This window comes from Carya illinoinensis, chromosome 10, assembly GCF_018687715.1.
Source record: "Carya illinoinensis cultivar Pawnee chromosome 10, C.illinoinensisPawnee_v1, whole genome shotgun sequence".
NCBI classification, from domain to species: domain Eukaryota; kingdom Viridiplantae; phylum Streptophyta; class Magnoliopsida; order Fagales; family Juglandaceae; genus Carya; species Carya illinoinensis.
Genome location: NC_056761.1, coordinates 1888919 through 1916499, shown reverse-complemented (window position 1 = coordinate 1916499; position 27581 = coordinate 1888919). Strand labels below are relative to the sequence as shown.

Sequence of the window (27581 nt, the reverse complement as noted above, 5' to 3'; positions counted from 1 at the left end):
ACATCATACTAACGTGAAATATTGTGACAAGATAGGGTTTGTAACATAAGACAATGTTCTATTTCCTCACCTTACGGTGAAGGAAACACTGACATGTGCAGCCATCCTACGACTCCCAAAGACATTGACAAGAGAGCAAAAGGAAAAACGAGCAATAGATGTTATCTATGAACTAGGCTTGGAGAGGTAAGGCTCACTCTTTCCTGTTATCATTGAAACTGGGGATTTTCTCAATCTTCAAATTAGATCAGGGGTGCAGAAACTACCCTTGATCGATCCTATTCTTTTTTTTTTTTTTTAAGAAGAGCTGGAAGCCACCTACATAGCAGCCCTGTCCCAATTTTATTAATAAACTCTCACTTATAGCGGAAGAATTTCGTGGTTACAACCCAAGGCTTGGGGGTTACAAAGAAAAAAACCAAAACCAAGACCCCCAACAGAAAAACCATGAAAACACAACCACAATACATATGACTCAAAGAAATAAAAACCACACGTAGAAACATGTAAAAAACCCTACACAACCAAAGAGTAAGAAAATAAAGGACACAGTGCAAAGAGAAACATACCTGGAGGGAGCCCGAGCCTTGCAACATCAACCAACCTCGAGAGCACCAACGAAACTAGGTTCGAATGTAAGCAATTGCCAATTTGTCAAGTCTCGCAAGGCCTCTAATCTCACGAGGAAGACTTTGAATATCTGAGTAGAGCATGTCTGTGCCTTGTGCACCAACCTTAGCTAGAGCGTCCGCCACAGAATTTCCTTCTATGAAGCAATGATTACACACAACATCCATCGCCTCAATGTAATCAAAAATTTGGTCCCAAAAATCCCATAAATACAAAAGCAAGCATTTTTTGGATTTAACCCAAGAAACAATCACCTGAGAATCACAATCAATATCCACCTCCCTCCAGCCGGCAATTCTACAAAGACATATCCCTTCCAACAAGGCATGAAGTTCAGCCTCAGTATTAGTATAATTCCCAAATGGCTTGGAGAAAGTGAAAATAAGATTACCCTCCCTATCACGAAGCACACCACCATCATTACTTCCCGGATTCCCGAGACTACTCCCATCCACATTCAGTTTAACACGGCCTCGAGACGGTTTGGACCACCTCACTACCCTTTCATTTTTTGGTTTGGGAAAAATTGGAGGAATATCCAGCCGCGCAAGTATCTTCGCATCCCCTGAACTGAGCTTTGTAATTTTGGAAATGTTCTCCATCACCGCATGCCACCAAAATTTAATAGAGTGCCAAACTTCATTCACCGATTCCCTCCTATCTTCCATTCTAGCCTTACAACGACGTTGCCACAATCTCCACACTACAATGGACAGAAGTAAACCAGTAAGGATCCCAACTTGGGACTGACGAGAAGCACGGCGAAACCACATAGCACTACGTGCCTTCCAACCTTGAATAGCCACAAAAGGGAACCCCATTTCGGCAGAAACTTTCCTCTAAAGGGCACTAGCGAAATCTCCACTCCCCAAAACATGACTCAGATCTTCACAATGACGAGTCTCACAGCAATTGCAACAAGAGACGATAGGAATACCAAGCTTACGAAATTGCTCATCCACACTAAAACAATTAAAATAAGCTTTCCACATACAAATAGAATTTTGCCAAGCAACAAATTGTTCCATATCCAATCCGCATTATCCATTTTTGAGAATTTGACACGGATGATATCCCAAGCCGGCCTGGTAGAAAACTCACCATGTTTATCGGGGATCCAAATTAACATATCCTCTTTATTCTTAAACCCACCTACCAAAGCCATCACCTCACTTGCCAGCTAAGGACCGACAAGATCATTAAGTTTTTCCACATCCCAACAGTGCCGAACCACCAAATCTTGCATGCGAATAAGAGGCTCCGTGATGAGATTCACCCTTGAGCAAAGGGGGCCATCTTCCATAAATTTATCATACCACAAAGAGACATTTCCTTGCCGTACTTTCCATTGAGACTTTTGAAGCAACGGGATACCATGAAGGACATTCATCCAAAACTGAGAACCAAACCGCCCCTCTTGTATCAGAGAAACATGACTATTCTTCACATATTTAGCACGGAAGAATTTGGCCCAAAGAGAATCCTGTGTCAAAAGCTGCCAACTGAACTTTAAAAACATGGCCTGTTGGACCTCATCATGGTCCCTAACACCCACACCTCCCTCATCACACGAGACACACAATTTATTCCAGGCCCGCCAATGCCTTTTCTTTTTCTGGTCCTCAACACCCCAAAAGAAATTAGCAAACATGTTGGAGAGTTTCCTCTTCACTGTCTTAGGCATATGAACCACCGAAAGAAAATGGATAGGCATGCTAGTTAGGACATGTCTCAAAAAGACTAACTCGCCACCTTGCGATAACAACTTGTTTTTCCAACCCGCCAGCTTTTTTACAACTCTCTCTATAAGAGGATCAAAATGAGCAACTTTGAGCCTGCCATCCACTATAGGAGCTCCCAAATAAGTGATAGGAAAACGTCCCTAAGAGAACCCTGTAGCAACCAGGATGTCTCTGGTACGACTAGGCAATAACCACTTAGACCAGGACGCTTCAAACTTATCATAATTAATCTGTTGGCCCGACCAAGACTCAAACGTACGGAAAATCTCAATCAAAGCCCTGACTGTGCACTTAGAAGCATTAGAAAAAATCACAATATCGTCAGCATACAGGAGATGAGACAACATAGGGGCACCTGAAGGCAGAGAGAAACATTTAATTCTCCCCTCCCTCACCCTTATGGAGATAAGCTGAGAAAGAACTTCCTAGACCAGAATAAAGAGATAGGGGGACAGGGGATCACATTGGTGAAGACCCCTCTCTGATTTAAAGAAACCTTTATACATACCATTCATCATGACCGAAAATCAGGGGGTAGAAACACAATTCCACATAAGCTTACAGAAATGTTCAAGAATCCCAAAAGAACGAAGGACAATCATAAGAAAACGCCAATCAACTCGGTCATAAGCCTTGCTCATATCAATTTTCATGAGCAAATTACCTCCCATTACCTTCTTGTGCAGCATTTTAAGCACTTCTTGAGTGAGCAAAATATTCTGAAAGATGCTACGCCCTTAACAAAAGCACCTTGTTCAGGGGAAATAATCTTTGCAAGGACAGGAGACAAACGATTAACCAGCAACTTAGCAAAAACTTTATAGATCACATTACACAGGCTAATAGGCTGAAACTTATCAAAACTCAAAGGATTCGGCACCTTCGAAATCAGCACAATAAAAGAGGAAGAGTAAAAGCTAGGTAAACTAGTACCTCGAAAAAAATCCTTCACCGCAGCCATGATATCATGCTTGATGAAGTCCCACCACGCAGTATAAAACGCAGATCCTAACCCATCTGGGCCCGAACTTGAGTCCGAGGCAATAGAAGCAAACACCTCTCTAACCTCAATATCCGACGGCTCATACAAGGAATCATCCCAATTACAATCCCCCAGACACGGCTGAAAGAGAGAAGACAAATTAGGGGTAGTTCCATTTCCACACTGGCCCAAAAAGTTCTCAAAGTATTTCACAGCTCCCTCATGTACTTGATCCGGAGAAGAAAGAGTAACATAATCTGAAATACTCATAGAATCGACTTTCGAATTCCTACGTCGTTGAGCAATAACCGCATGAAAAAATTTGGAATTACGGTCTCCCTCTTGAAGCCATTTTTTCTTAGCCTGTTGGGAGAGCCTCGCATTTTCCCGTTGTATCCAAGAGTCCAACTCTATCTTGGTCCTCAACAAATCATTGTCAACCGTGGTAGGAAAGCCATTTTGGAGACTCTCCTCAAGCAATTCAATACGTTCTTCCAATTCACGAATGCAAAAATCCACCCTGCCAAAATTATTCTTATTCCAGGCACGTAAGCAGACTTTCATCCTTTTCAGTTTACCAGCGAGCTTAATCAGATTATTATCACCTGGAGTCTCTACAGACCAAGCCTCCCAAGCCACCCTGAGAAAATCTTTATGCAATAACCACATGCTCTGGAAACGAAAGTGAGTCGGGCCATACTTGGGAAAGGAAGAAGTCAACTGGAGGACTAGGGGCGAGTGATCTGAAGTGCTACAATTCAAAAGGCTAGCCTCAGCACCAGCACACTTGACCGTGAAAACATTATTGACCAAGATACGATCAAGTTTAGCCCAACTACGAGCAAGGCCCTGTAGGCCATTACACCAAGAAAATTTTTTACCAGAGAGATTCCAGTCTAACAGACCACAGCTATCAATACAAAAATTAAACTCACTCATAGCCAGCTGAGATCGTGGATTTCCACCTCTTCTTTCAGATTCATCCCGAATAATATTAAAATCAACCATAACAGCCCAAGGAATACCCGTACGATTGATACTGCTTAGATGGGCCCATAACTCACGACGTTCGATTAAAGAACATTTAGCATAAATAAAAGAAACCATCAAAGTCTCCCTATTGAAAGAGAACAAACCTGTAAAGGATTGACTAGACACCGCAGCCAAGTCCATATCTATCTCCTCTGACCAAAAAACCCATATTTTACCTCCCTCTTCTACATTCAAAGCAGACTTATGAAACCCAATACGGCGCGCCCACGTTTGAATTTTATCCACTGCTTGAAACGGCTCAGAAATAGCTAATATCAAAATATTCATCTTCTATATCAGCCCACGTAACCTTCTCTTAGAAGTGCCCAAACCTAGGACATTCCACACCAAAATACTGTCAAGCATTAAAAAGTTTGAGAGGGAGAGCCTTAGCTCTCTTAGATCTCCTTAGGACAATATTACTTTCATCATTGGAAACTCCCTCTCCTATCCACGAGTCGCCTGGGTCCGAGGTGTAATCCTTATTTCCATCACACCCCGGAACAATTTCCTCTTTCGACAAAGCATCAAACTTGTTAGTACATAACAAAGCTTCCCCCTACCCGAACCTTCCACTTCTTTCTCATGCGTAATATCTTGGACAACCACCTCCTCTACCACACTGTTATGCACTTGAGCCAAAGTTGTTTCATCTGTTGGAGCAAGAATATCAATTATTTTCCCCACATGTTATTCTATCAATTCCTCCGAGCTCGCGGATGGCACACAACCCCCTCCCCTGTACACGTTCTCGTTTCTTCTACATCCGAATAGTCTAATTCTGGTTCTACATGCGGGACTGAAACAGCTGCAATACCTAGACTACATCCAGATGGTTTAGTCACCAAAATAACAGGAGATATGGCTCCCCCCCTCCCCTACCCAGGTTCTCTCCCCTTCCAAACCTTCCAACTAGGTCGAGTGCTTCACAGTAGCGTCACTATCACTGCCTTCTGTTGGATTACTCCCCCCATTGTTTGGATCTATGTTCTGTTGTTCGGGATGCTTATTCCCTTCATCTTCTGCATTCTCAATAGGTTTCTGACCCACTTCCTTCCACGTCCCGTGTGTCTCTATTTTTCCACCCTCTTTCCCCTGTTTGATCACGCCAGTTTTACGTGCAGGACGCTGGCCATTCTAACAGACCACTGCAGTTTACCCTTGATGGAAACATTTGTTACAATAAAAACCTGGCTTCTCATATCTAACCGGTTGCCAAATCTGGTTCTTTCCAACCATCATAGGGAAACCTGAAATCAGTTCTTCCCGAAGATCAACTTCAACGCACATCCTTGCTCTTATGGCTCGGGTTATCATAGATGGTAGCATTATCAGTGCCCAAAAAATGTTCGAACGTAGTAGCAAAACTCTGGAGACAATCCAGCTATTACAGATGCAGGGGAAGGCCTGGCAAGAAGATCCATTGAGGAGCAATGGAAGGTTTTTTTTCACATCAAAACCCACGGACCAACTAAATAAACGGAACTGCACTCTTGCCACCACCCTGCCTTCACAAGTTCAAGCATGAAAATAATCATTTTCATTCACTAAGTGCAGTAGGACGTGAAAGTAGGCCTGAGCTCCGACTCTGACGGAGTCGGAGGAGTGCCTTCCGACCTCCAACTCCGAACGGAGGTCGGAGTTCGACTCCGATCGGAGGTCGGAGTTCGAAATGCTAATCGAAACTCCGATCGGAGCTTGGGCTGGGACTTGAAGTAGTGCTCCTTGTCGAACATGGCTCCTGCGCAGGAGATGGGGAGAGATTGAAACAAATAGAGATAATGGGCATTGCACAAAGATGCAGAAATGAGAGAGAGAATTAATCGTGCGTTTGTCATCTGTGGAACACTTGTTTTCAAAAAGCTTCCAAACTCCAAAGAATGGGCGCTACACAAAACAGAGAAATGAGTCAAGACGTAGAACTGAGAAAAATAGAGAGAATGGGCACTGCACAAAGATGCAGAAATGAGAGAGAGAATTAATCGTAGGTCTGTCATCTATGGAACAATAGTTTTCAAAAAGCTTCCAAACTCCAAAGAATGGCGCTGCAAAAAACAGAGAAATGAGAGAGGGTTGGGGAACATTTGTTCAAAAAGCTACCAAAGTTCACGTGGGGAGTCAAGACTACTCAAGTACTTTGGTTTTACTTTTTAATATTTTATTAATTTTAGTCTACATTTTAGTCTTCAATAGTTTTACTTTATTGATTTTATTCTCAAAAACTATTTGTTCACGTTGTTAGGGGGCTCGAACTCCAGTAGTGGAGTTCAATAAAATATGTAATGACCATTAGGCCAATGAAATATCTTTTACATGTATTGTAATATTAAATATATTAAGTATATTTATCGGAGTTCAGAATTCGGAGTAACTTTGAACTTCGACTTCGACTCCGAACTCCAAAAATATTTTCGGAACTACTCCAATTCCGACTCCGATTTTCGAACACTCCAACTCCATCGGAGTCAGAATTGGAGCGGAGCTCGGACGGAATCGGAATAATTGAAAATTTGCATAGCTCTACATGAAAGTCATCCATAAAACTAATCATCGACACCTCACTAAACCCCCAAGATTTGATAATATGGCTTCTTAGCACATCAATGGAGGGTCTCGTATTCAAGAACTTCAAAACCAACGTGAACTTTAGATCCTCAACAGCCCGCTCCATCTCAGTATCACAAAACCAAGATCCCCATTAATCACCTCAAGCCTTCGAATAGGAATTTTGAACTTTGGAGGAGGGATCGGCCGCTACAGGGCCTCCACGAAAGTCCTGCGCTCACGCACCTCAACTTTGCCGGTAGATCTCTCCAGCCCCACCAGAGCGGGCCCTGCCGTCTTCTTCTGATCCTGCCCGCTGATAACAGAGGCAACCGGAGGGCCGTTCATCACTGCCCACGAAGAGAATGCGCCGCACGGATGGGAACCCTAGCAGAGCATGCATGTAACGTAAAAGGAAACTTTTTCTCAAGTGGTGAAAGGAAAAGAGTTAGTATTCCCTTTTGTTTCTTGATGAACCGACCTCCGGTCTGGATTCTACCACTACTTTAAGGATTGACCAAATGTTACATGACATTGCAAAGGTACTTAACATAAGGAAACTTCAGACAGGAGCATTCATTTGCCTCCATTTTCCTCTTTTTCTTCTTCTTTTTCTTTAATTTTCGTTTATGGAATGAGATTCCACTTTTACTCTCTTTGTCCAATATCAATATATATGATTTGAATAGTATTGGAGTCATTACAGTGTAACAGCTGATGCACAGACCCTGCCTCCTGAAATGGAATAGTGTACTTTGACAGACTAGTGTGATGATAAGAAAGAAATGGAGCAAAATGATCCCAAAAAGTACATGAAATATTGCATTTAATAAACTTGTTGCAAATTTGTAGCAGGACGGTAAAACAATGTTAACAACGATTCACCAACCGTCAAGCAGACTCTTCCACAAATTTGACAAGTTAATCCTTCTTGGGAAAGGGAGCATGCTCTACTTCGGAAAAGCATCAGAAGCAATGGTGTATTTCTCATCCATAGGATGTTCTCCCATGATCGCCATGAATCCAGCAGAGTTCTTGCTAGACCTAGCAAACAGAAACCTTCATGATGTATCCTTACCATCAAAATTAGAGGACAAAGTGCAGATGGGGAACTCAGACAATGAAATACAGAACGGGAAACCATCTCCTGCTATTGTGCACAAGGTAAAATAAGTATTTCAGTTACAGCACTAGCAACATAAAAGCATAGAATTCTATTCATTGTACATTCAAAAAAAGGATCTGATGCACTATAACGACAATAAGATTGGGACGTTTACGTGATAGGCATGTTTTACCTTGTATGATTAATCGTGATTGTTGTCCTAAGAGCAGGTGCCACCAGACCTGTTGATCCCTGGAAACATCAAATGCTATGGTTCTTCCTAATGACTCTCTTATTTAAAAAGCAGTATATGGTGAAGGCCTACGAGACACGAGTAACAGAAAATGAAAAGAAGAAACTTATGATTCCTATCCCGCTTGAAGAAGAAGTCAAATTGAATGTTTCTTATCCAAAGCGACAATGGGGGGCAAGCTAGTGGGAACAATATTCCATATTGTTCTGGAGAGGAATCAAAGAACGGCAGCATGAGTATTTTAGCTGGTTGAGAATCACCCAAGTTCTCTCTATAGCATTTATCTTGGGATTACTATGGTGGCAGTCTGATAGCAATAGCCCCAAAGGTGTGCAAGAACAGGTAAACCAATTCGTTACCAAATTCTACACATTGAGTGACCTCAATGGTACCAAAAAAAACCTCCCCTGTTTTCCACCAAAAAGATCAGTCGAAGTCAATGACTCACTACTCCTACTGATAAAAAAGGTTTTATGTGTACAAAAAGAGCAATAATATGGACAACTGATCATAAAATATTTTCCAGTCCGCATTTTCTCACACTAGTCCACTCCTTATATACTCCATGCATGTTTTTACCAACTCAATCATCTACCATTTTCCCCTGAAGTTTATTAGAGCAGCATACACAGCCTAACAGTCAAGGCTTAGATCATGAAGCACATGTTGATCGTGGACAATTCAAGGATCCTGATATGCAGGTTCACTCTGCATCCAATGTGCAAAATACATGTTGTGGTTCCTCTGTTCATTTACCATAAGGACCATCCTTTTGTTGTTTTGTCATGTACCTTTATGCAATTTTAAAATTTGTTACGCAGCTATACAAAATTCTTTTTCTTCCTTTAGTTTGTTAAGATTCCCTTTTCCTTTTTTGTATAAAGCTGCAATAGCTTGTAAAAGAATAGTACAATGAATTCAATATCGCAAAAAGTTTCTGCTTCAGCAACCTTTCTCTCGATTGTTTTCTTTCTAGATTCACAATTCCTCTCCAATACCATCAATATAGCCATTGGTTCTTAGAAAGGCACCGCTTCTCTTCTGTTATTAATATTTCTTCATCTCTGTATTGTCTAATTATGTGATTTTTTTATTGTCACATGAAGAAAAACTGAAAGAGATGATGATCAAACATATTAGACAGTAATAGAAACAGAGAAAGGAACGCACCAAGCAAAAAGCTATGCTTTTTAATTCTCTTTTTTTTCTAAAGAAGTTATACGCAAACTGGACTATAGATCTGGTCATAACTTTCCATTTCATAGAGATTTAAAAAAAAAAAAAAAAAAAAAAAAAAAAAAAAAAAAAAAAGACTTTCCATTTCATAGGAAATTCAATGGCATTATCCTAATAGGCCCGGTCAAAAGAAGCTTCTTAAAATGTAAACTCTTTTCAATATAAGCATCCTCACAAAAGCATTAACTTTATGTTTTTCTCTTCTGCATATATTGGAAATATATAGCCCAACATAGAACTTAGCCAACTTCCTGTTGGAAACCCCCCAAGTGTGAAATGTCATTTGAACTTGCAGCCACCCACCCATCCACCGAAAGTCTCTGGCAGCAAATATTGACCAAAATGGCTGCACCGAAAGAAGCCTCTGCTTGGTCAAGAAGTGTGGGTGTTTTGTCCCCCATGGCTTCTCCTATAAAAGGAGGTCATTTGCTGAAGAATAAAATCATCCTCACTGCGGTGAGAGATCAAAGCATAGGGCTGAGGCGAAATACAAGTTCTGGAGAAACCCAGAACATATGGCATTTGAGGGATAGAGAGCCTGTTTATGAGTATTTGTAATTTTGTACAAACATATTGAAAATACTGAGTTTCTGCTTCAGTGGACGTAGGCAAGTTGCCGAACCACTTAATTATTGGCTCTCTATCATATTGTGTGATTTTTGGACAGGCCAGAGGCGCAAAAATTAGTATTAGAGCTTTGGTTTCGTGTTGTCTAGAAAAATCAAGTTGATTGAAATCAACTTTTGGCCACACAATGATGTTCCTCGCATCAAGACGAATTTGTTGTTGCAAACGGCATCAAAAATGGATGCTGGAGGAGCCCGTACGCGCCCTTAGAAGTCGAAGAGTGCACAGACACGCCTCAGTCGCACTAGAGGAAGAAGAGGAGTGGGGACACGCGCCCACACGCCCCACTCGCGGCGAGAGGAAGAAGACGCATGAGGGACACGCGCCCTCACGCGCATCCTAGGGTTGAAGACGTGTGAGAGGCACTTTCTCACCCGCCCCCACACACCCTAGGAGCACTCTGGCATGTGTAAGTCACGCACCAGACCTCAGAGGCCCTACTGCAGCGCGTGTACGCCACGTGCCAGATGATCTGGACTGTCTATTTTCATATCATTTTTGGGCTAGATCTAAACCATTCGAAGTCCGATTTCAATGATCAAATAGTCCTTTCCAACTATTTAGATCATTCCAAACTCATCTGTATGATGGAAATGTTGAGATTCGCCATCGGTACTTTCGATCTGAATCATCCATAAGTTGCAGATCATTTTGGGCTAGATCTAAGCCATTCGGGGTCCAATTGCGATGATCAAATAGTGTTATCAAACTATTTGGATCATTCCGGACTCATTTGTATGGTGGGAATGTTGAGATTCACCATCAGTACTTTCAATTTGAACCATTCATAAGTTGCAGATCATTTTGGGATAGATCTAAGCCATTCGAGGTCCAATTGCGATGATCAAATAGTGTTGTCAAACTATTTGGATCATTTCAGACTCATTCGTACGGTGGGAATGTTGAGATTCACCATCGGTACTTTCGATCTGAACCGTCCACGAGTTGCATATCATTTTGGGCTAGATCTATGCCAGTTGGAGTTCAATTGCGATGATCAAATAGTACTGACAAACTATTTGGATCATTCCGGACTCATTGGTTTGGTGGGAATGTTGAGATTCACCATCGGTACCTTCGATCTGAACTATTCAGAGTTGCAGATCATTTTGGGCTTAATCTAAGCCAGTTAGAGTTTAATTGCGATGATCAAATAGTGCTGACAAACTATTTGGATCATTCCAGACTCATCAGTACGGTGGGAATGTTGAAATTCGCCATTGGTGCCTTCGATCTAAACTGTTCAGAGTTGCAGATCATTGTAGGCTTGATCTATGCCAGTTGGAGTTCAATTGCGATGATCAAATAGTGCTGACAAACTATTTGGACCATTCCAGACTCATCTGTAAGGTGGGAATGTTGAGATTAGCCATTGGTACCTTCGATCTGAACTATTCAGAGTTGTAGATCATTTTGGGCTTGATCTACGCCAGTTGGAGTTCAATTGCGATGATCAAATAGTGCTGACAAACTATTTGGATCATTCCGGACTCATCCGTATGGTGGGAATTTTGAGATTCACCATCGGTACTTTTGATCTGGAGCGTTCAAATTTCAGATCAGTTGTGGGCTTAATCAAAGCCATTTGCAGTCCAATTGCGATGATCAAATAGTGCTGACAAACTATTTGGATCATTCTGGATTCATCCGTATGGTGGGAATGTTGAGATTTGCCATCAGTACTAATGATATGGACCGTTCATACTTCATATCAGTTTTGGGCTTGATCTTAGCCAGTTTGGAGTCATGCAAGACTCATTTGTTTTTGGCTTGATTGTAGCCAGTTGGAGTCGTGACGGACTCATTTGTTTTTGGCTTGATCGCAACCAGTTGGAGTCATGACAAACTCATTTGTTTTGGGCTTGATCGCAGCCAGTTGAAGTTGTGATGAACTCAGTTCTTTTGGGCTTGATTTAAGCTAGTTGGGATCGTGAAGTTTAAGGAGCAAACTTCAAATCATTGAACGATACTGATTAACTTGTTATATCAACAGATTTTGGAAGTCATACAACTCATGGAGTATAATGTTATTAAGAACAGCAACGGATCTCATTGTGGTTTTTTTTTAAAAGCCAATTGTAAATAACAAAGTACAGATGAAGAAATTGTTCGACTTCAAAAAGGCAAAAGGTACTTTTGTTGCCCAATAGTATTTGGCGTTGTGGTCAAAAAGTTGGGAGGTCATGAGAATGGCTACGAGTGATTCTGCAAAGAAGTCGAAATTGAAGTTTCTTAATGTAAGAAATCTTATCCTAGATGAGAAGGTGCGCAGAAGAGATTCTGGCAAGATCTCGAGTTTGTTGGTCTTGAATGTTGATAATCAGGGCAAAAGCTTAGATTAGTCAAAGTCCATGAATAAGAGCAGAGGCAAGTCAAGATCTGGACAACATGTGACTTGCTAGAAATTGTGGCAAGACATGCCACAACCGACTGCTAAAATCAGGAAAAAACTGAGAATGATGTTGTGAATATAGTGACTAAAGAAATACATGACGTCGTATTTCTTGCAGTACACAATTCTGTTAAAGAGAGCTTGAAGACAGCAGTCATTCAGTAGTGTTTTCTCAAAAAGGAGTGGAAGGTCACGAATGATTCATTAGTCTTGGCTCATGATAATGGTCATGTGAATTAGATGAGGAAGTAAAAGGAACTTAGTTTTACTTTTCCTCATCTAAACCTGAAGAAATCTCCCTAGACCACGACATGAAGCAAAGGTATGAGAGATGGGAATAGAACATCAAATGTTCCAGGGATGTCTACACCTAAAGTTGATGATCACATAATTGTCAAGACGATTAGACCTCCATGGTGTTTACTACCTTAAACTATATCCTATTGAATGAAGGTAGTGAACTATGGTATGAAGAAAAATCTTGCAAGAATGGAGATTATGAAAATCAAAATTAGCAGAGATTGCACACAAGATGGGCACATCGACTGAAGATAGTAGCAAGATGATGAGTCAGTCAGATCAAAGATGGAGACCTCAGCAACAGGTTCTCTGATATGTGTCAAGGTCCATGCGAGATCATTGATTCCCAGTGCAGTGGGAGATGTGTTGCCCTATATATAGCTGTGTTTAAGGGCACTGTACGTGATGAACTAAAGTTATGCATCACTTTAGTTAGTCTTCTAACTTGAAGACATGAGATGTAAAATTGCAAAAATGATAAGGGGCCATGCTGGAGATAGAAGCTAGCATGTTAAGAACCAGTCTCCAAGTTGGAGATTGGTGTGATTGTAGGATTATGGAGCCTGGTTTTGAAAGCTGTAAAGGCACCAGGTAGATTGTTCGCTTGGCTGTGGCTCGATCCTCAATTTACTCAAGGTGTACATGAGTGCTGACTCATGGACTCGAGTGAAAGAAGAATCCTAAAGAGTTGGGATTGTGCAATAAAGCACTTGTAAATCTCCTATGAATAAAATTCCTTGCAAGCTCTGTGGATATAGACGATGCTAATGCATTTGAAGATGCATTTAAAGAAGCATTTGGACATCCATTTGAAGATGTACCTGCAAATGCATTTGATAGCGGAAATCTCTCATGGCTAACAAGCATTCCAATGAAGGAGTGCAATCATTTGAAGGATGCAACAGTTTGTAGCATCCTAGTATGGCACACTTGGGTAGAGGGGGTGATTGTTGAAAACTCCCCAAGTGTGAAATGTCATTTGAACTTGCAGCCACCCACCCATCCACCGAAAGTATCTGGCAGCAAATATTGACCAAAATGGCTGCACTGAAAATAGCCTCATCTTGGTCAAGAAGTGTGGGTGTTTTGTCCCCCATGGCTTCTCCTATAAAATGAGGTCATTTGCTGAAGATTAAAATTATTCTCACTGTAGTGAGAGATCAAAGCAGAGGGCTGAGGTGAAATATAGGTTCTGGAGAAATCCAGAACAGAGGACATTTGAGAGATAGAGAGCTTGTTTATGAGTGTTTGTAATTTTGTATAAACATATTGAAAATACTGAGTTTTCGTTTCAGTGGACGTAGGCAAGTTACCGAACCACTTAATTATTGTTTCTCTATCGTCTTGTGTGATTTTTGAACAAGCCAGAGGCGCAACACTTCCATTGCAGGCAGGATTGCTTTTCTTCATCAATATCTTCTGGGGATTCTTTCCTGTCTTCACAGCGATCTTCACATTTCCTCAAGAAAGAGCCATGTTGAGTAAAGAAAGAGCGGCTGACATGTACAGACTAAGTGCATATTTTGTGGCTAGAACTACAAGCCACGTTCCGCTTGACCTTGTACTACCAGTATTATTCCTTCTTCTTGTCTATTTCATGGCAGGCTTGAGACTCAGCGCTGGTCCCTTTTTCCTAAGCCTGCTTACAGTCATCCTCTGCGTTGTGGCAGCTCAGGTTTGCCTCCTGTAGAACTGAGTAAGATGACATCGTAAACAAATATACCATATATAATTAAATGACATAACTGCTAAACGGGGATTAGGACTAGCTACAGGGGCTACATTGATGGACTTAAAAGAGGGCAACCACCCTGGCTTCTGTAACTATGATGACCTTCATGCTAGCTGGTGGGTTCTTTGTCAGGTAAGCATGCAAACTCTTTCTTTTTATTGGTATTAACGAAAGTAAGCAGACTTGAAAGTCAATATCTGCATTTATCTCACCATAAATACTATAGTTGAGGATTGTCTGCAAAAATTTATTTTGGAAAGCTGCTAGATAAATCCGAAAGCAGAAAATAACAATACATTGTCTACAATGTTGCAGAAAGTTCCAATATTCATATATTGGAATATCCGCTATCTGTCTTTCAACTACCACACGTTCAAGCTGCTTCTCAAGGTGCAGTATGAACACATCACGCCCACCATAAATGGGATGAGAATAGACAATGGTATTATAGAGGTCAGTGCCCTGGTAGCTATGGTTTTTGGTTACCGTCTGCTGGCATACCTTCCTTTGCGGAGGATGAATCTCCAATCTGGAGCTTAAAAGGTTGGATCTGCAAAGGAGCATCGATCTGGACAGCTTCTTGCAAAGACTGGAATGTCAATGTGAGTTCATGAAATGCTAGCGAGATTGATAGATGAGAAGACTCATCTCCTATAGACGAGATTAAAGAGATGCTACACGTTCCCGTAGGCTTCCAAGTCAATTTCATTTGTATGCAGTGTCCCCAAAGATGTCCTCAGAAAATCTCAAGCTCATGTTAACATGCGGTCTTGATTTTGAAGCAATAGTTTTGTGTTAATTCTAATTGACTACAACTTACGTGCAAACACTAGATTTGTATAACCATAACTATTATTTATCAAATGGATTTAGCAATGAATTTTAAAATCCAGTGCACAAAACTGGGGGCAAAATGCAGCAAGGAAAAACTTGATATGCAGACAGAAACCAAGGACCCAACATCAGATGTATACGCGGTATACCCATCCCTCATGTAATATCCAGAGCTCCCACCACCGGGCAACCAGGAATGACATACTTCTCCAATCCCAGACCCAATAACGATTGCATCATAAGAGTTCTCCCTAACCAGTTCTCGCCCACGTCTCTCTCTCTCTCGCTTTATACCCAACGCTGTTTTTCATCCCAATACAAATTTCTGACTGATCAAATTCACCACGCAAACTCTGAAGTCCCGCTAATATCTTATAGGAGGTTTGGATTGAAAAATTATCTTATATCATTTTATCATTATAATTTTTTTAAATTCTCACATAAAATATAATAAACAATTTAACATTTTTAAATTTCAATTTAATTTTTTCAAATCTCAAAATAATAATTATATTAAAAATAATTTTTTAATAATATTTTATTCAACTTTTTTCTAAAACTCTCCTCTTATTTCACTTTCCATTGTATCCAACAACCACTGTTGGAATTCGGAATTCTCAAGGCACCGACAGAGAGAAATCTTCTTTCTGAATTTCTGGGTCTGGAAGTGCCCAACTGTATGGTACCATAAAAATATAAATTCATGCTGCTGAGCTGGTAATCATCGCGAGCTAATGTTTTAGCAAGTTTAAGAGAGAAGACCTTGTGTTTTTTACTTTTGGTTATGATTACTCAATTGCGTAGCATAACACCCGTCACAAAAATTGAAACTTGTTAAACCCCGAATTGAAGTCGCAGCCCTTGGAACCACGGAAACCAACGGCTTTATGAGTAACGAAGAACTTGAATTTGTGGTTTGGAGTTGTGGCTCTTATAGGATTCAACTTTGTGGCACTATGGTGATTGAAAAGATGGGAACGGTGGTTTCCTGGTAAAGAAGAAAATACAAATTCAGGCATAGAAAGTGAGCGAGAGGGCAACATTTTTCTGGGTTTTTCTCCTTCAGGTGTGAGAGAGGTTTATAGCTGTTGATGGTTTTGTTACGTCTGTCTTGAGTGCGTTGTGATTCCACTCCATTGTTCCTCAATTAGACGAAACAAATAACAGAATTCGTTTTCAGCGAAAGCGGGTTTTTATTTTATTTGAAAGGGGATTGGAGCCTATCATTAGAGGTAAGATCGAGACATCTCTCATTGGATCATCCTTGCATTTATATAAAAGTACTTTTCTTTTTTTCTTTGCATTTATCCTTAGTTTTTTCTTTTCTTTTCAATTCCTTGATCACGTTAAGTTAAATTCAGAATGTGTGAGGAGTGGGTGTCCTAACAACATTTTCGTTAGAGAAAATGTAACGTGGAAAATGTAGAAAAAAAGGCAACTAAGCTAATGAATTAATATGAAGTCTTTGACGCAAGAAGAGGAGTTCAAAATAGGTGATTTTCTTATAATCCGACCATTAAACTATGGAACTGTGGTCAAAGAGTACTAGTAGTGACCTCAATAAATTTTGACTAAAATTTGACTAGAAAATTCATTTTTTAAAATTTTAACTAACCATTTTTTACTGCACCAAATAATAGATTCAACAAATCTTTTACAATTCTATTAAAATATTAATTTTTAACTTTCAAATTAGAAAGAGGCAAAATCAAATGATGTTTGATAGGGAAAATACCAATAAATAAATTGCAAACAAAATCGCACCGAATCAAAAAAAAAATTGCAGCCTACAGAAAGAAAAAAAATTGCAGCCCGCTTATAAAAAAAAACACCGATATCTTACCCAATAACAAACAAAGAAGTGGTAAAAGAAAATAAAATCGTATCATCCAAGTATAGAAGAATCAAACCAAATTTTAGTATTAGCATTTGAGAATACCATTTTTTAGTCTAAAAATAATATTTAGTTAGTCCTTTCAGCTCAACAAATTTAGCCAGCTATATGATCTGAAATTAAAAATACTGTTCATTTATTGAGCCCACTACTACACTTTATTTGACACATTAATTATTTTTTTGCTAAAATTTAACTTTAGCTAGCCCACTATTAGAGCATTGGCATTGGCTTCATCAAAGCCATCTTCAAAATTTGATGAAAAGTACAAGTTTTCCATAAATCTAAAATATTCCTATCCATAATCTCACATTGGATTAGCCATTGGATTCATCAAAATAATAATATAACATTATTATTTTAATAATAATATAATTTTTTTTTTTCATATTTTACAATTAAACTAACTATATGTACATTAATAATTTGATCTCAAATTACTCCACCATGTGAATAAACTACACAAATATGTTAATATATCCCAAAATTGGTGCAATGCAATGCAAAAGAAGTGAGTAAAAAAATATCCTGTTTATACTGCAGTATAATGTACTACTGCTGGTCATGGATATTTAACGAAGTGTAGTTTATTTATGTATCCAAATAGAATTGTATAAATAAAATCTGCCAGAGTTCATTTAGAAAGACACATCTTGAGATTTTTCATTGAAATTCAGCCTCAAGTCATCAATGACACCACATAACAATGACACTAATTCACAATGAATAAATGACACAATAAACAACTATGCTTCAGATTTTCCCATCCATAAACAGATCCAAATACACAGTTTCTCAATACAAACAGCTTCTAACCACAATTCACTTCCAAAATATCCCACAAACAACCTCCAAAATACAAGCAACTTCACATAATTTTCATATCCACAAACACTTTAACAAATTCACTCGGATTCACACAGCCTTTAACCACAAACAATTCCAAAATACATTATACTAAACAAATTAGAATCACCACCAAACACTTCCAAAATATAAGCTACACTTCCAAATTTTCTAACCACAAAGACAGATCCATAGATTATGGCTAATAAACAGATTTTCCTCCCACAAACATATAGCTAATAGAAACTACCATTCAGATTTGCCTTTCCACAAAATATTCCAAACAACAGCATAATGAATTGCCAAAAAAATTTTCCATTCATAGTGGCTGCCCAGAATCAGTGTAGTAGCTTGAGCCGAAGGCAGGACTGGAGGCACCTAAGAAAATCAGCAAAAATATCAGGAAAAAAATTAAGCCAAACTCAGTATCTGTATAATCAGTTTTATAAATTTTTCCCTATCAAAACCGAGAGCACAAGCCCCAATTGGGGCTGACCATAAAACTATATAAATAAATGAAGCTAGGGTTGAAGGATAACCCAATTCAGAGAGATATCTGACCATAAGGGTTAACAGAGAGATATCTGCCATGCTCGTAGCCATAGAATGACACTCAACTTTATCTTTATGCATTTCATATTTGTAAGAAATTCTTTTGTGCTACATAATCCTAGAGAAGGATAACCCAATTCAAACAACTCAAATCATAATCTCTCGGGAAAAAACCTATTATTAAGTGATTTTTTTCAGGTATGAAATTATTTTTCAAAGTAGTCCAAGAACAGAGAGCAAAAGCCCCAATCGGGGCTCACCGTAAATCAGTAAGATGAAAGCAAACTAGGGTTGATCGAAAAACAAATCCAACGAACCTGAAGATGAACTTCAACGCACGAATCTGTCCGGTCCTTGCACTATACAAAACCCAAGATGAACTTGCTCCAAGAATCGAAGGAACGAAGAAGGATAAATAGCTTGAAAACGAGAGAAAGAGAGAAAGGGGAAGAGAAAACTTACGGCTAGCCTTGGAGAAGAAGCTCGTCTGAAAATCGGTCCAGATCAGAGTGATTCTTGTGAAGAATCCAAGTGCTGTTTCGGTGGATTGATGATATCCGTGTGCTGTTTCGTGCGAGAAATGAAAAAGAGAGAGGGGGAGAGAAAACGCGGGGAGGAAAATGAAGAGGGAAAGTGGGAAAGCTGTTCGGTAATGAGAATTAAAATCGAGTAAAATAATAGGAAGATGAGTCTGCAGTAGTCCTTCATATTTGAAGGAAAGTATAAATTTACTGTAGGTCAAAACTTGTCATTTACGGTTTGATGAATCCAATGCAGTGGCTTTTTACACTTTTTCATCATTTTATGCATTTGTATTGGCTTTTGATGAAGTCAATGCCAATGCTCTTAGTGCTCCAAAGCAACTTCCATGAAATGATATGCAATCCAATATTATAGGGTGTGATGAAAATTCCAACATCATTCTTCTTTGATTATGGGTTAATAACATGTCGATACGTAGTTATAAGTCCAACAAAATTGTGACGGCGCATGAAGCTTTCACACTCATAATCTTTTGATCATTATATGAGTGAGAGAGAGAGAGATTATATTATAATTTAGGACATGTTTAGATAATAAGATGATACGATAATTATGTGAATAGTAACTAAATAATTTGCATTTTTTTAAGTTTTAAGAAATGATAGAGAAAATATTGAATAAAAATTTATAAAGTTAAATGATTTTATGAATATTATTTTTTGTTCTAAAATTTGAAAAAATTATATTATTTTTTATATTTTGTTTAAAAATTTGTAATAATTAAGTAATAATTTGATAAAAATTTGATATTTTAAATTAAAAATTATTTTATATTTGAATAATATTTGACGATAAAATGATGACATCTCATCTATTTAACTTTCCAAACAACACCTTAGATGTTAAAAATAGAAAAGAAAAAAAAAAAACAATCGGAGGTTCTTGGAACAGGGAGAAGACGGTGGGTGGGGGGGTGGTTTGTGGGTGTTTGGCTTGGATAGTTGGATGGTTCATATCCGGTCCAAGATTATCTATCAATTAGAGTAGAAGAGGAAAAAATTGACGCAGGTAGACACTCGAGTCTTGCGCTTATCCCTATCCAACGTAGGCACTCGGAGAGTAACCCGACGTCGCTTGTTGCACACCCTATCATAAACCCACATATCAGCTTTATTGCTACGTCTATAATCCTGTACAGTTGTGAAGTAAAGTATACTATAGAGCACTGGTTTCTCCAAGACTGAACAAAACGAACCGACTAGGTTAATCAACTTCATGAAATTGGCTACGTCAGGATATTTCTTTCTCCAAAAATTCATGGCAAAGTGGAAAAAATATATAATCGAATATTGGGTATGGAAGGCATATGCCAAGTGATACTACTTTATTTTCTTACTTTTATAAATTTTCACGAATATTACGAGAACCTCTTCCAATCACTACCTCACAAGTGTCTCTCTCTATTTTTTTATTAGTTTTAATTTTCTTTATTTTTAAGGCCCCAAAGATCTTTCCTACTCACAAAAGAAGCGCCAACGAATTTGCATCCAATTCTCTTCCCCATTATCAACTCCTCACGCCACTCATTCATACTCTACGCTCCCTCTCTCTCTCTCTCTCTCTCGGGGACCCCTCCCTCCTCCTACTTCCCAGATTCAAGATCAAATTTCTGGTAATTAAATTGTCTTATGTTTTTAGTTTCATTTCTCGATTCTGATGACTTGTCCAGGTCCATTTTTTTGGCAATATTTTATCTGTTGATCCGGAATTCGAAGCGAATCGGTTTGTATACTCCGTGATAGTTTACTATATTTTTTCTTCTCTGATGCTTTCCCCGGCTTCGCATTCATTTCTACGTGTTCTGTTTAGTCTGCGAGAAAATACGTGACTAAATCGGGATTTGGAAGCTTTGAATTGCTGGATTTTTCCTTACTTAGGGCGGCTTCATTTACGTTTGTGTCTTGATTAGCTTTGCATTGCAACTTACTTTTCTCGGCGATCAATTTGGAAAAAATACGATGATTGATTGATTAGATTCATCTTATTCTATCAAATATAAATTCACATATATGAGGGATATTTTATTTTTTCTGCTGTAGTTTGAAATATTTTGATCGTTCCTTGTTTATATAATCTCTTTTATTGTTTGCATGTTGAATCAGAAGTGTTTTCTCTTGCTTTTCTTCTCCAATTTGATATCTGTTTTTTTTCCCCCTCTACTGGTATGAATATTGCAATGACTCTCTTTTGCAAAACCACGTGGTGTGGTTGCTCGTGCTTTCTTGAGTTTCTGTTTTGACAGTCCACTTTTGCTGAACGCAGTCGAACTCAAACGTGTACGGTCGTGTGTTGAATACCATTTTATCCTCAATGTCAATACCTTTTTTGTATCTTAGAAGAAAAAAGGACATTAATCCATCTACTCCTTGCTACGGGTTACTTATTGAATACTTCTAATAAGTGCTTCTATCTTTCAATTTGCACCCGTGTACATGTATATGTTGTTCTTAGTTTTTTTTTTTTTTTTTGGCTGGTTTTTGTGGCAGGAGGGGGGGTGGGAGTTAAGTGATATCGTTGAGAGGGTTTTTATTTTTTAAGGAATTTGATTGATCTACAACAGGATTTGAATCTTTTGTATTTGTTAGTTCTACCTATAGTTTTAAAAGGCCTACCCGTTGTGCCAGTCCTTTATATTTGTTGCAGGATGGAATGGAGAAGTTTCTACTCATTTACCTGGTAAAATGTTATTAAATATGACCTAGGAGTTAAAAATACAATGACTGAAATCATGTATACAAGTATATGAAAATTCATCTGATTTTCGTGCACACCATGTGTATGCACTTGCGAATAAATCATGCAGGTTATACACTTTTTATTGAGTTTAGATAACTTGCATAAAAATGGTATTGTAGACTTTTAGATATGCTTGTTTCATAATGACAGGTCAAGCCAGGTTAAAAATCATGGATCGGCTTAAGACTTCAGCGCGTCTCATGATTGTTTCGGATCTTGATCATACGATGGTAGGTTTTCTATTTCTTTTCTTTATGATTGCATCACTTCATTGTCTTGCTGCAATGTTTTCATCAAGAAAATGCTTCCATCTCAGGTTGACCATCATGAATCTGAGAACCTTTCTCTGCTCAGATTCAATGCATTGTGGGAATCCAATTATCGTCATGATTCTCTGCTAGTCTTCTCAACTGGAAGATCACCTACTCTTTACAAAGAGTTGAGGAAAGAGAAACCCATGTTAACTCCAGATATAACCATAATGTCTGTTGGAACTGAGATAACATATGGCAACTCAATGGTGCCTGATGAAGGTTGGGTTGAAGTCTTAAATCAGAAATGGGATGTGAACATAGTCAAAGAGGAATCAAGCAAATTCCGTGAACTAGAACTTCAGGTATTGTTCATAGATACGGTGTAATCAGATAGGTTGATTGTTTTCCCTTGTAGATGGTGGTGATATCAAACTTGATAATTTTATTTAGGATTTTTTTTTCAAGGCAACTTAATTCATTTGTCAGTTAAAGACTTTTCAGGCTTAAAATGTCTGAATTGTTGAATTTTATTTGGTGACACAGCCAGATACAGAGCAACGACCGCACAAGGTTAGCTTTAAAGTTGATAAAGATAAGGCTCATGTTGTCACAAAGTCCCTTTTGGAGCGTTTTGAAAAGCATGGAGTAAGATTTAATTCTTTAGTAGATTTCTTTGCTCTTACTTCGTAAATATTGTGAATATGTGTAATCTTGCTTTGTTTTTGGCCAGCTGGATGTTAAAATTATCCATAGTGGAGGAATGGATTTGGATATATTGCCACAGGGTGCTGGCAAAGGACAAGCTCTTGCATATCTGCTTAAAAAATTTAAGACCGAGGGAAAACTACCCAATAACACGCTTGTTTGTGGTGATTCTGGAAATGATGCAGAATTATTCAGCATACCAGATGTTTATGGTGTCATGGTTGGTAGTTCACCCGATTCATTATTATGATTCTTGTCTCAATATGCAGTTGATGTTGTCTTCCTAGCTGTATAATTATACAATTTGTCCATTACGTAGGTTAGCAATGCTCAAGAAGAACTTCTGCAGTGGCATGCTGAAAATGCTAAGAATAACCCTAAGATTATTCATGCAACAGAGAGGTGTGCAGCTGGGATCATACAAGCCATCGGCCATTTTAGCCTGGGCCCGAACACATCTCCTAGAGACGTCATGGACTTTTTGGACCTCAAGCTGGAGAATGTGAATCCTGGACATGAAGTTGTAAAATTCTACTTGTTCTATGAGAGATGGAGGCGTGCAGAAGTTGAGAATTCTGAGCCGTATCTGGCAAGTCTTAAAGCAGCTTGTGTATGTCTTGCATCCTCTCTCCTTTTCGTCTAGGATCTCAAGTGTAGAGAACCTTATTACCTAGGATGCAAAAGAAAAATATAGACCACCCTATTTGGTATAGGTCAGTGATATGTAGTCTTTCCAAGGGGATTGTATCTCCATGCTTGTATGTGCCACATTTGATGTTAATTGATTTTTTTTTTTTTTTTTTTTTTTGGGTGCAGCGCTCCCTAACTTGATTTGCTACTAATATTTAGCATTTACTGCAGTGTTGTTAGCTATATTTTTGCGATAGAACTGTTGGATGTAGATGAAAGATAAACATTTTCGTTTCTCCTTGGCCCCCAATATAAAAGATAATAAATTAGATTTCAGATTATGTTTGCTTAAAATATGATTAATTTGGATACATTATTAGATTAGATTTCAGATTTATGATGCATTTGACTCTTACTCTCTTAAGCTTGTCCATCATTCCTCCTGGTTTGCTACATTTTCTTGAGTGCGTGTATAGAATTTTTCGTGACCTGAGAACACAACAGGTGTGGACGTATTGATAGGTCCAATTAGGCAATCTTGTACTGGTCTTCTCCCTGGTTTGTTTCCTGCTTCAATAGGAATACTTTTTAAAAGCAGGTCATGGGTCCAATGCTAGTTTTTGTCCCCCTTGCAGTTCCCCTTGCAGTTATTCTTGTTAGTTAATACTTAATAATCGGGTATTTATTTACTTGTATATTTTTGCACTTTTTGTCAGGATTCATCTGGGGTTTTTGTCCATCCGTCTGGCATTGAGCTATCTCTTTGTGAAATCATAGACTCATTGAGATCGTATTATGGAGATGAACGGGGAAAACGGTTCCGGGTTTGGGTTGATCAGGTGTTACCCGTACAGATCAGTCCAGACACATGGCTTGTGAAGTTCAAGAAGTGGGAGTCATCTGGTAAGAGCTATATTTTTTTCCTCCGTTACTTTCTTGATATTTTCTGCTCTTAATTGACTAGCTGACCTTTGCAGGCGGGGAGCTAAAATGTTGCACGTCCACTGCTATACTAAGTTCAAAGGTGAGTTATGAGACTGATGCATGGGCGTTCCGCTAAACTTGTGCTTGATGTTTGCTTGTACTTATCTCCTTTTCTTATTTTCAGGATGGCACCACTGTGTCAGATGGTCGCACTTGGGTGCATCTTCATCAGACATGGTTTGAAGAATCGGCATCTAAGGATCATTCAACATGGCCCATCTAGAGTGCAGCAGCAACAGATTGAGTTCAGTCCAGAATGCCATGGAAGCTTTTCTTTCAAATAAATGTATTTTAGATATTCATTTTTAATATTTGTTTTTATTTCATGTATAAATTACATATCATCATCAACGCCTATTCTATGAGAAATTTGAGTTAAAACTGATCATAAGGTCCATGGCCATACCATGGATCACTTCGTGTTCATAGCTAATGGTTCATAATCTGCATCAAAATGTTTGTAGTGGAAGATAATGGTATGACTTTGATATTGTTCAACTTCTCTGGTTAATTGAAATGAAATCGTTTCAATCCTCTGAAGACTGGCATGTCACCGGATCAAATTATGTTCCGACTTCATGTTTGGTCCAATGAGGGGATGCTGCCACTATGATGAAAGTTGCGTTGGTTTTCAAGGGTGACATCGGAGTATTGGCTGCTTTCTTAGAACTGCAACCAGACTGCCACTTTAAAAGCGTTATCTCCCTCCGTCCGACAACATTGCAGAGCATAGTATTCATAAAATGCCAGCTGTTCTATGCTTCTTCATGTTTGTTTCCATGGCTCTTTTCATATATTTTTTGCCCTTCGAAAGAGTGGAGTTCACTATTCAGATTAATTTCTTCCCACCCGTTTTCGTTCTTTTACTTGTCTATGATGTACCTTCATCTCTTTAATGGATAGATTATCAAAAATTTCCGTTTCATTTCTTCAAAACTAGATTATCAAAGGGCCCAACCGGGATCGAACCGGTGACCTCTTGATCTGCAGTCAAATGCTCTACCACTGAGCTATGGACCCAGTAGTGGGACAGCATTTGGAAAAGAAATTATAAATTTTGACTTTAAGCAGTGGAAATTTAGCAACACATCTAACTTACGAGCAAATTAACCCATTTCAGTCTTTTATGTTTAATCAGAACTTCAGATAAAGTGAAGCCCACAGAGAGAGAGAGTATCATAAATGAATAATTGCCTAAGAAAAAATTATTAAAGCTACATTTGGATATTGAGGTAATTTTAAATAATTTAAGTTGATTTGATTTTATCTGTGAATAATAATATTTTATAGGTCTCATTGAAATGTATTTGAATGAATGAAATAGATTGAGATAGGTTTAACTTTTTTATAAGAATATGAAAAAATAATAAATCCTATCAATAATTAGTTTCAGATGAATTGAATTGATTTCAACAACCAAACACATCCTAAAATACAAGTATATGCTTGGCCATGGTACTTCTTTTATAAGCGTATACATGTAATGGATTTGTATCTGCTTCACCAGTTTTATGGATGTGATCTTGGTGTGTTCTTTTTGTCTTCGTCTTTTTTTTTTTTTTTTTTTTTTGCTTTTAATAATGTATGTTGCTTCGATCGGTGTGACATGATGTCATGAGAATTGATTACTTTGTTTTCGAGTTAAACTTTGATGTTCCAATTGCAATAACATAAACAGTATTCACAGTCATTACAGATCTCAAGTTGGCGAGCATGAATGGTTGCAACCTTGATCGTGTACGTAAACTACGAATCCCGGACTCCATGCTTCCCCTTCACTGCTATGAGCTAAAAGCATGTAAAAATAAACAAACACAGAAAGGAGCCAAGCTCAACAGAGCTGATGGGTTGGATGTTTTCAAATTAATTCTACTATATATAGTCGTTTTTATATATTATTTGTACACTCTACAGATGTAAATAGTTAAAATAATTATTTTATATTAAAAAATAATATTGTCAATCACATTAATAAAATATATAAAAAAATACATAAAAAAAAAATACACATATCATTCTTATTTCGGATTCCAAGGAACTTGGACAAGCAATGAAAAACTCTCAGTAAAAGCCATAAAGCTAGGGTGTTGTCGTTTTCCCCTGAAGATGCAAAACTTTCTGTAGTATCTAGAATGCTTTCACAGATCATGCTATACACGACGCTCGATTTATCTAGGGACGGCGTTAGAGGTCACTGTCGATATTGTTTTAACGGCACGTATCATGAGAGTGAGTTGGAGAAAATAAATAGATTTTTATACATATATTATCAATAATGCATGAATTATATTATTTATTTCCTGTTCAACATGGCTTAACACTTAACAATTACGTGTATCCAAGTTGTATTGTGCTTAAAAATATCATGTAATGTCTTAATCACGATCATGAAAACCAAATTAAAAAATATTACAGACCGCTGACTCTTTTTTCTTCAATATATTAATTTTTCTCTATCGATCTTATCTCTCGCGCGCGCGCACATATAAATATATATATATGTATATATGTATATGTGATTGGCAAGTTTTGATCTTTAGAAAAATAAAATTGACAAGTTTTGATTTAAAAATTTAATTAGTGTCTGGAAAATTGCGGCATAAAATATTATCATACCTTGAGGCTTGAACTACTCGTCCAAATATATATACTTTAGCTAGGAATCAAAAATATTTTCTATTTAGTTTTAATTTTTATATTTTAAATTCACAAATCTCTCTATTTTCCCATTTCAAGAGAAGAACATACATATATATAATATATTAAAAATTTTATGTATAATTATTTTTATATATTTTTTTACGTATTTCATTAATGTGATTGAATATATCTCTTATTTTCAATATAAAATAATTATTTTGATCAATCATATCAGTAGAATATATAAAGAATATGTAAAAATAACGATACATAGAAGTTCTCATAATATATATATATATCTAACCTTCTGTTCAAGTGTTATAATTATAATATACAATAGTGACATCACTTTATATAATGTATTAAATTTATTGTATAATAAAAATAA

At 38.1% G+C, this 27581-nt stretch overlaps 1 protein-coding gene, 1 non-coding gene and 1 pseudogene across 4 annotated transcripts; 2 read left to right on the top strand and 1 right to left on the bottom strand.

The window, feature by feature from the left end:
• The first annotated feature begins 7308 nt into the window (after window positions 1-7308).
• On the top strand, window positions 7309-15489 carry LOC122279488 (annotated as a pseudogene).
• A 5208-nt stretch (window positions 15490-20697) lies between these two features.
• On the top strand, window positions 20698-25051 carry LOC122279804 (probable sucrose-phosphatase 2). 3 transcript variants are annotated; one of them, XM_043090641.1, is made up of 9 exons: window positions 20698-20856; window positions 22131-22210; window positions 22297-22596; window positions 22778-22879; window positions 22965-23159; window positions 23259-23549; window positions 24286-24472; window positions 24547-24593; window positions 24678-25051. In XM_043090641.1, exons 2-9 carry the CDS (start codon window positions 22151-22153, stop codon window positions 24774-24776), a joined length of 1281 nt encoding a protein of 426 aa, XP_042946575.1. In that variant the 5' UTR covers window positions 20698-20856; window positions 22131-22150; the 3' UTR covers window positions 24777-25051. The 3 variants fall into 3 exon arrangements, with proteins under 3 accessions (XP_042946575.1, XP_042946574.1, XP_042946573.1); XM_043090640.1 differs by having other exon boundaries at window positions 20701-20856; window positions 22127-22210; window positions 23259-23528; XM_043090639.1 differs by having other exon boundaries at window positions 20705-20856; window positions 22127-22210.
• Window positions 25052-25501: 450 nt separating this feature from the next.
• On the bottom strand, window positions 25502-25573 carry TRNAC-GCA. Its single transcript has one exon. It is a non-coding gene; the product is annotated as a tRNA-Cys (tRNA).
• Between the last annotated feature and the right edge of the window lie 2008 nt (window positions 25574-27581).

Coding starts and splice junctions, on each gene's coding strand:
- LOC122279804 (XM_043090641.1), top strand. CDS start 22,151: ATGGATCGGCTTAAGACTTCAGCGCGTCTCATGATTGTTTCGGATCTT. Junction 22,211..22,296: donor CGGATCTTGATCATACGATG/GTAGGTTTTCTA, acceptor CTTCCATCTCAG/GTTGACCATCATGAATCTGA. Junction 24,594..24,677: donor CTGCTATACTAAGTTCAAAG/GTGAGTTATGAG, acceptor TCTTATTTTCAG/GATGGCACCACTGTGTCAGA.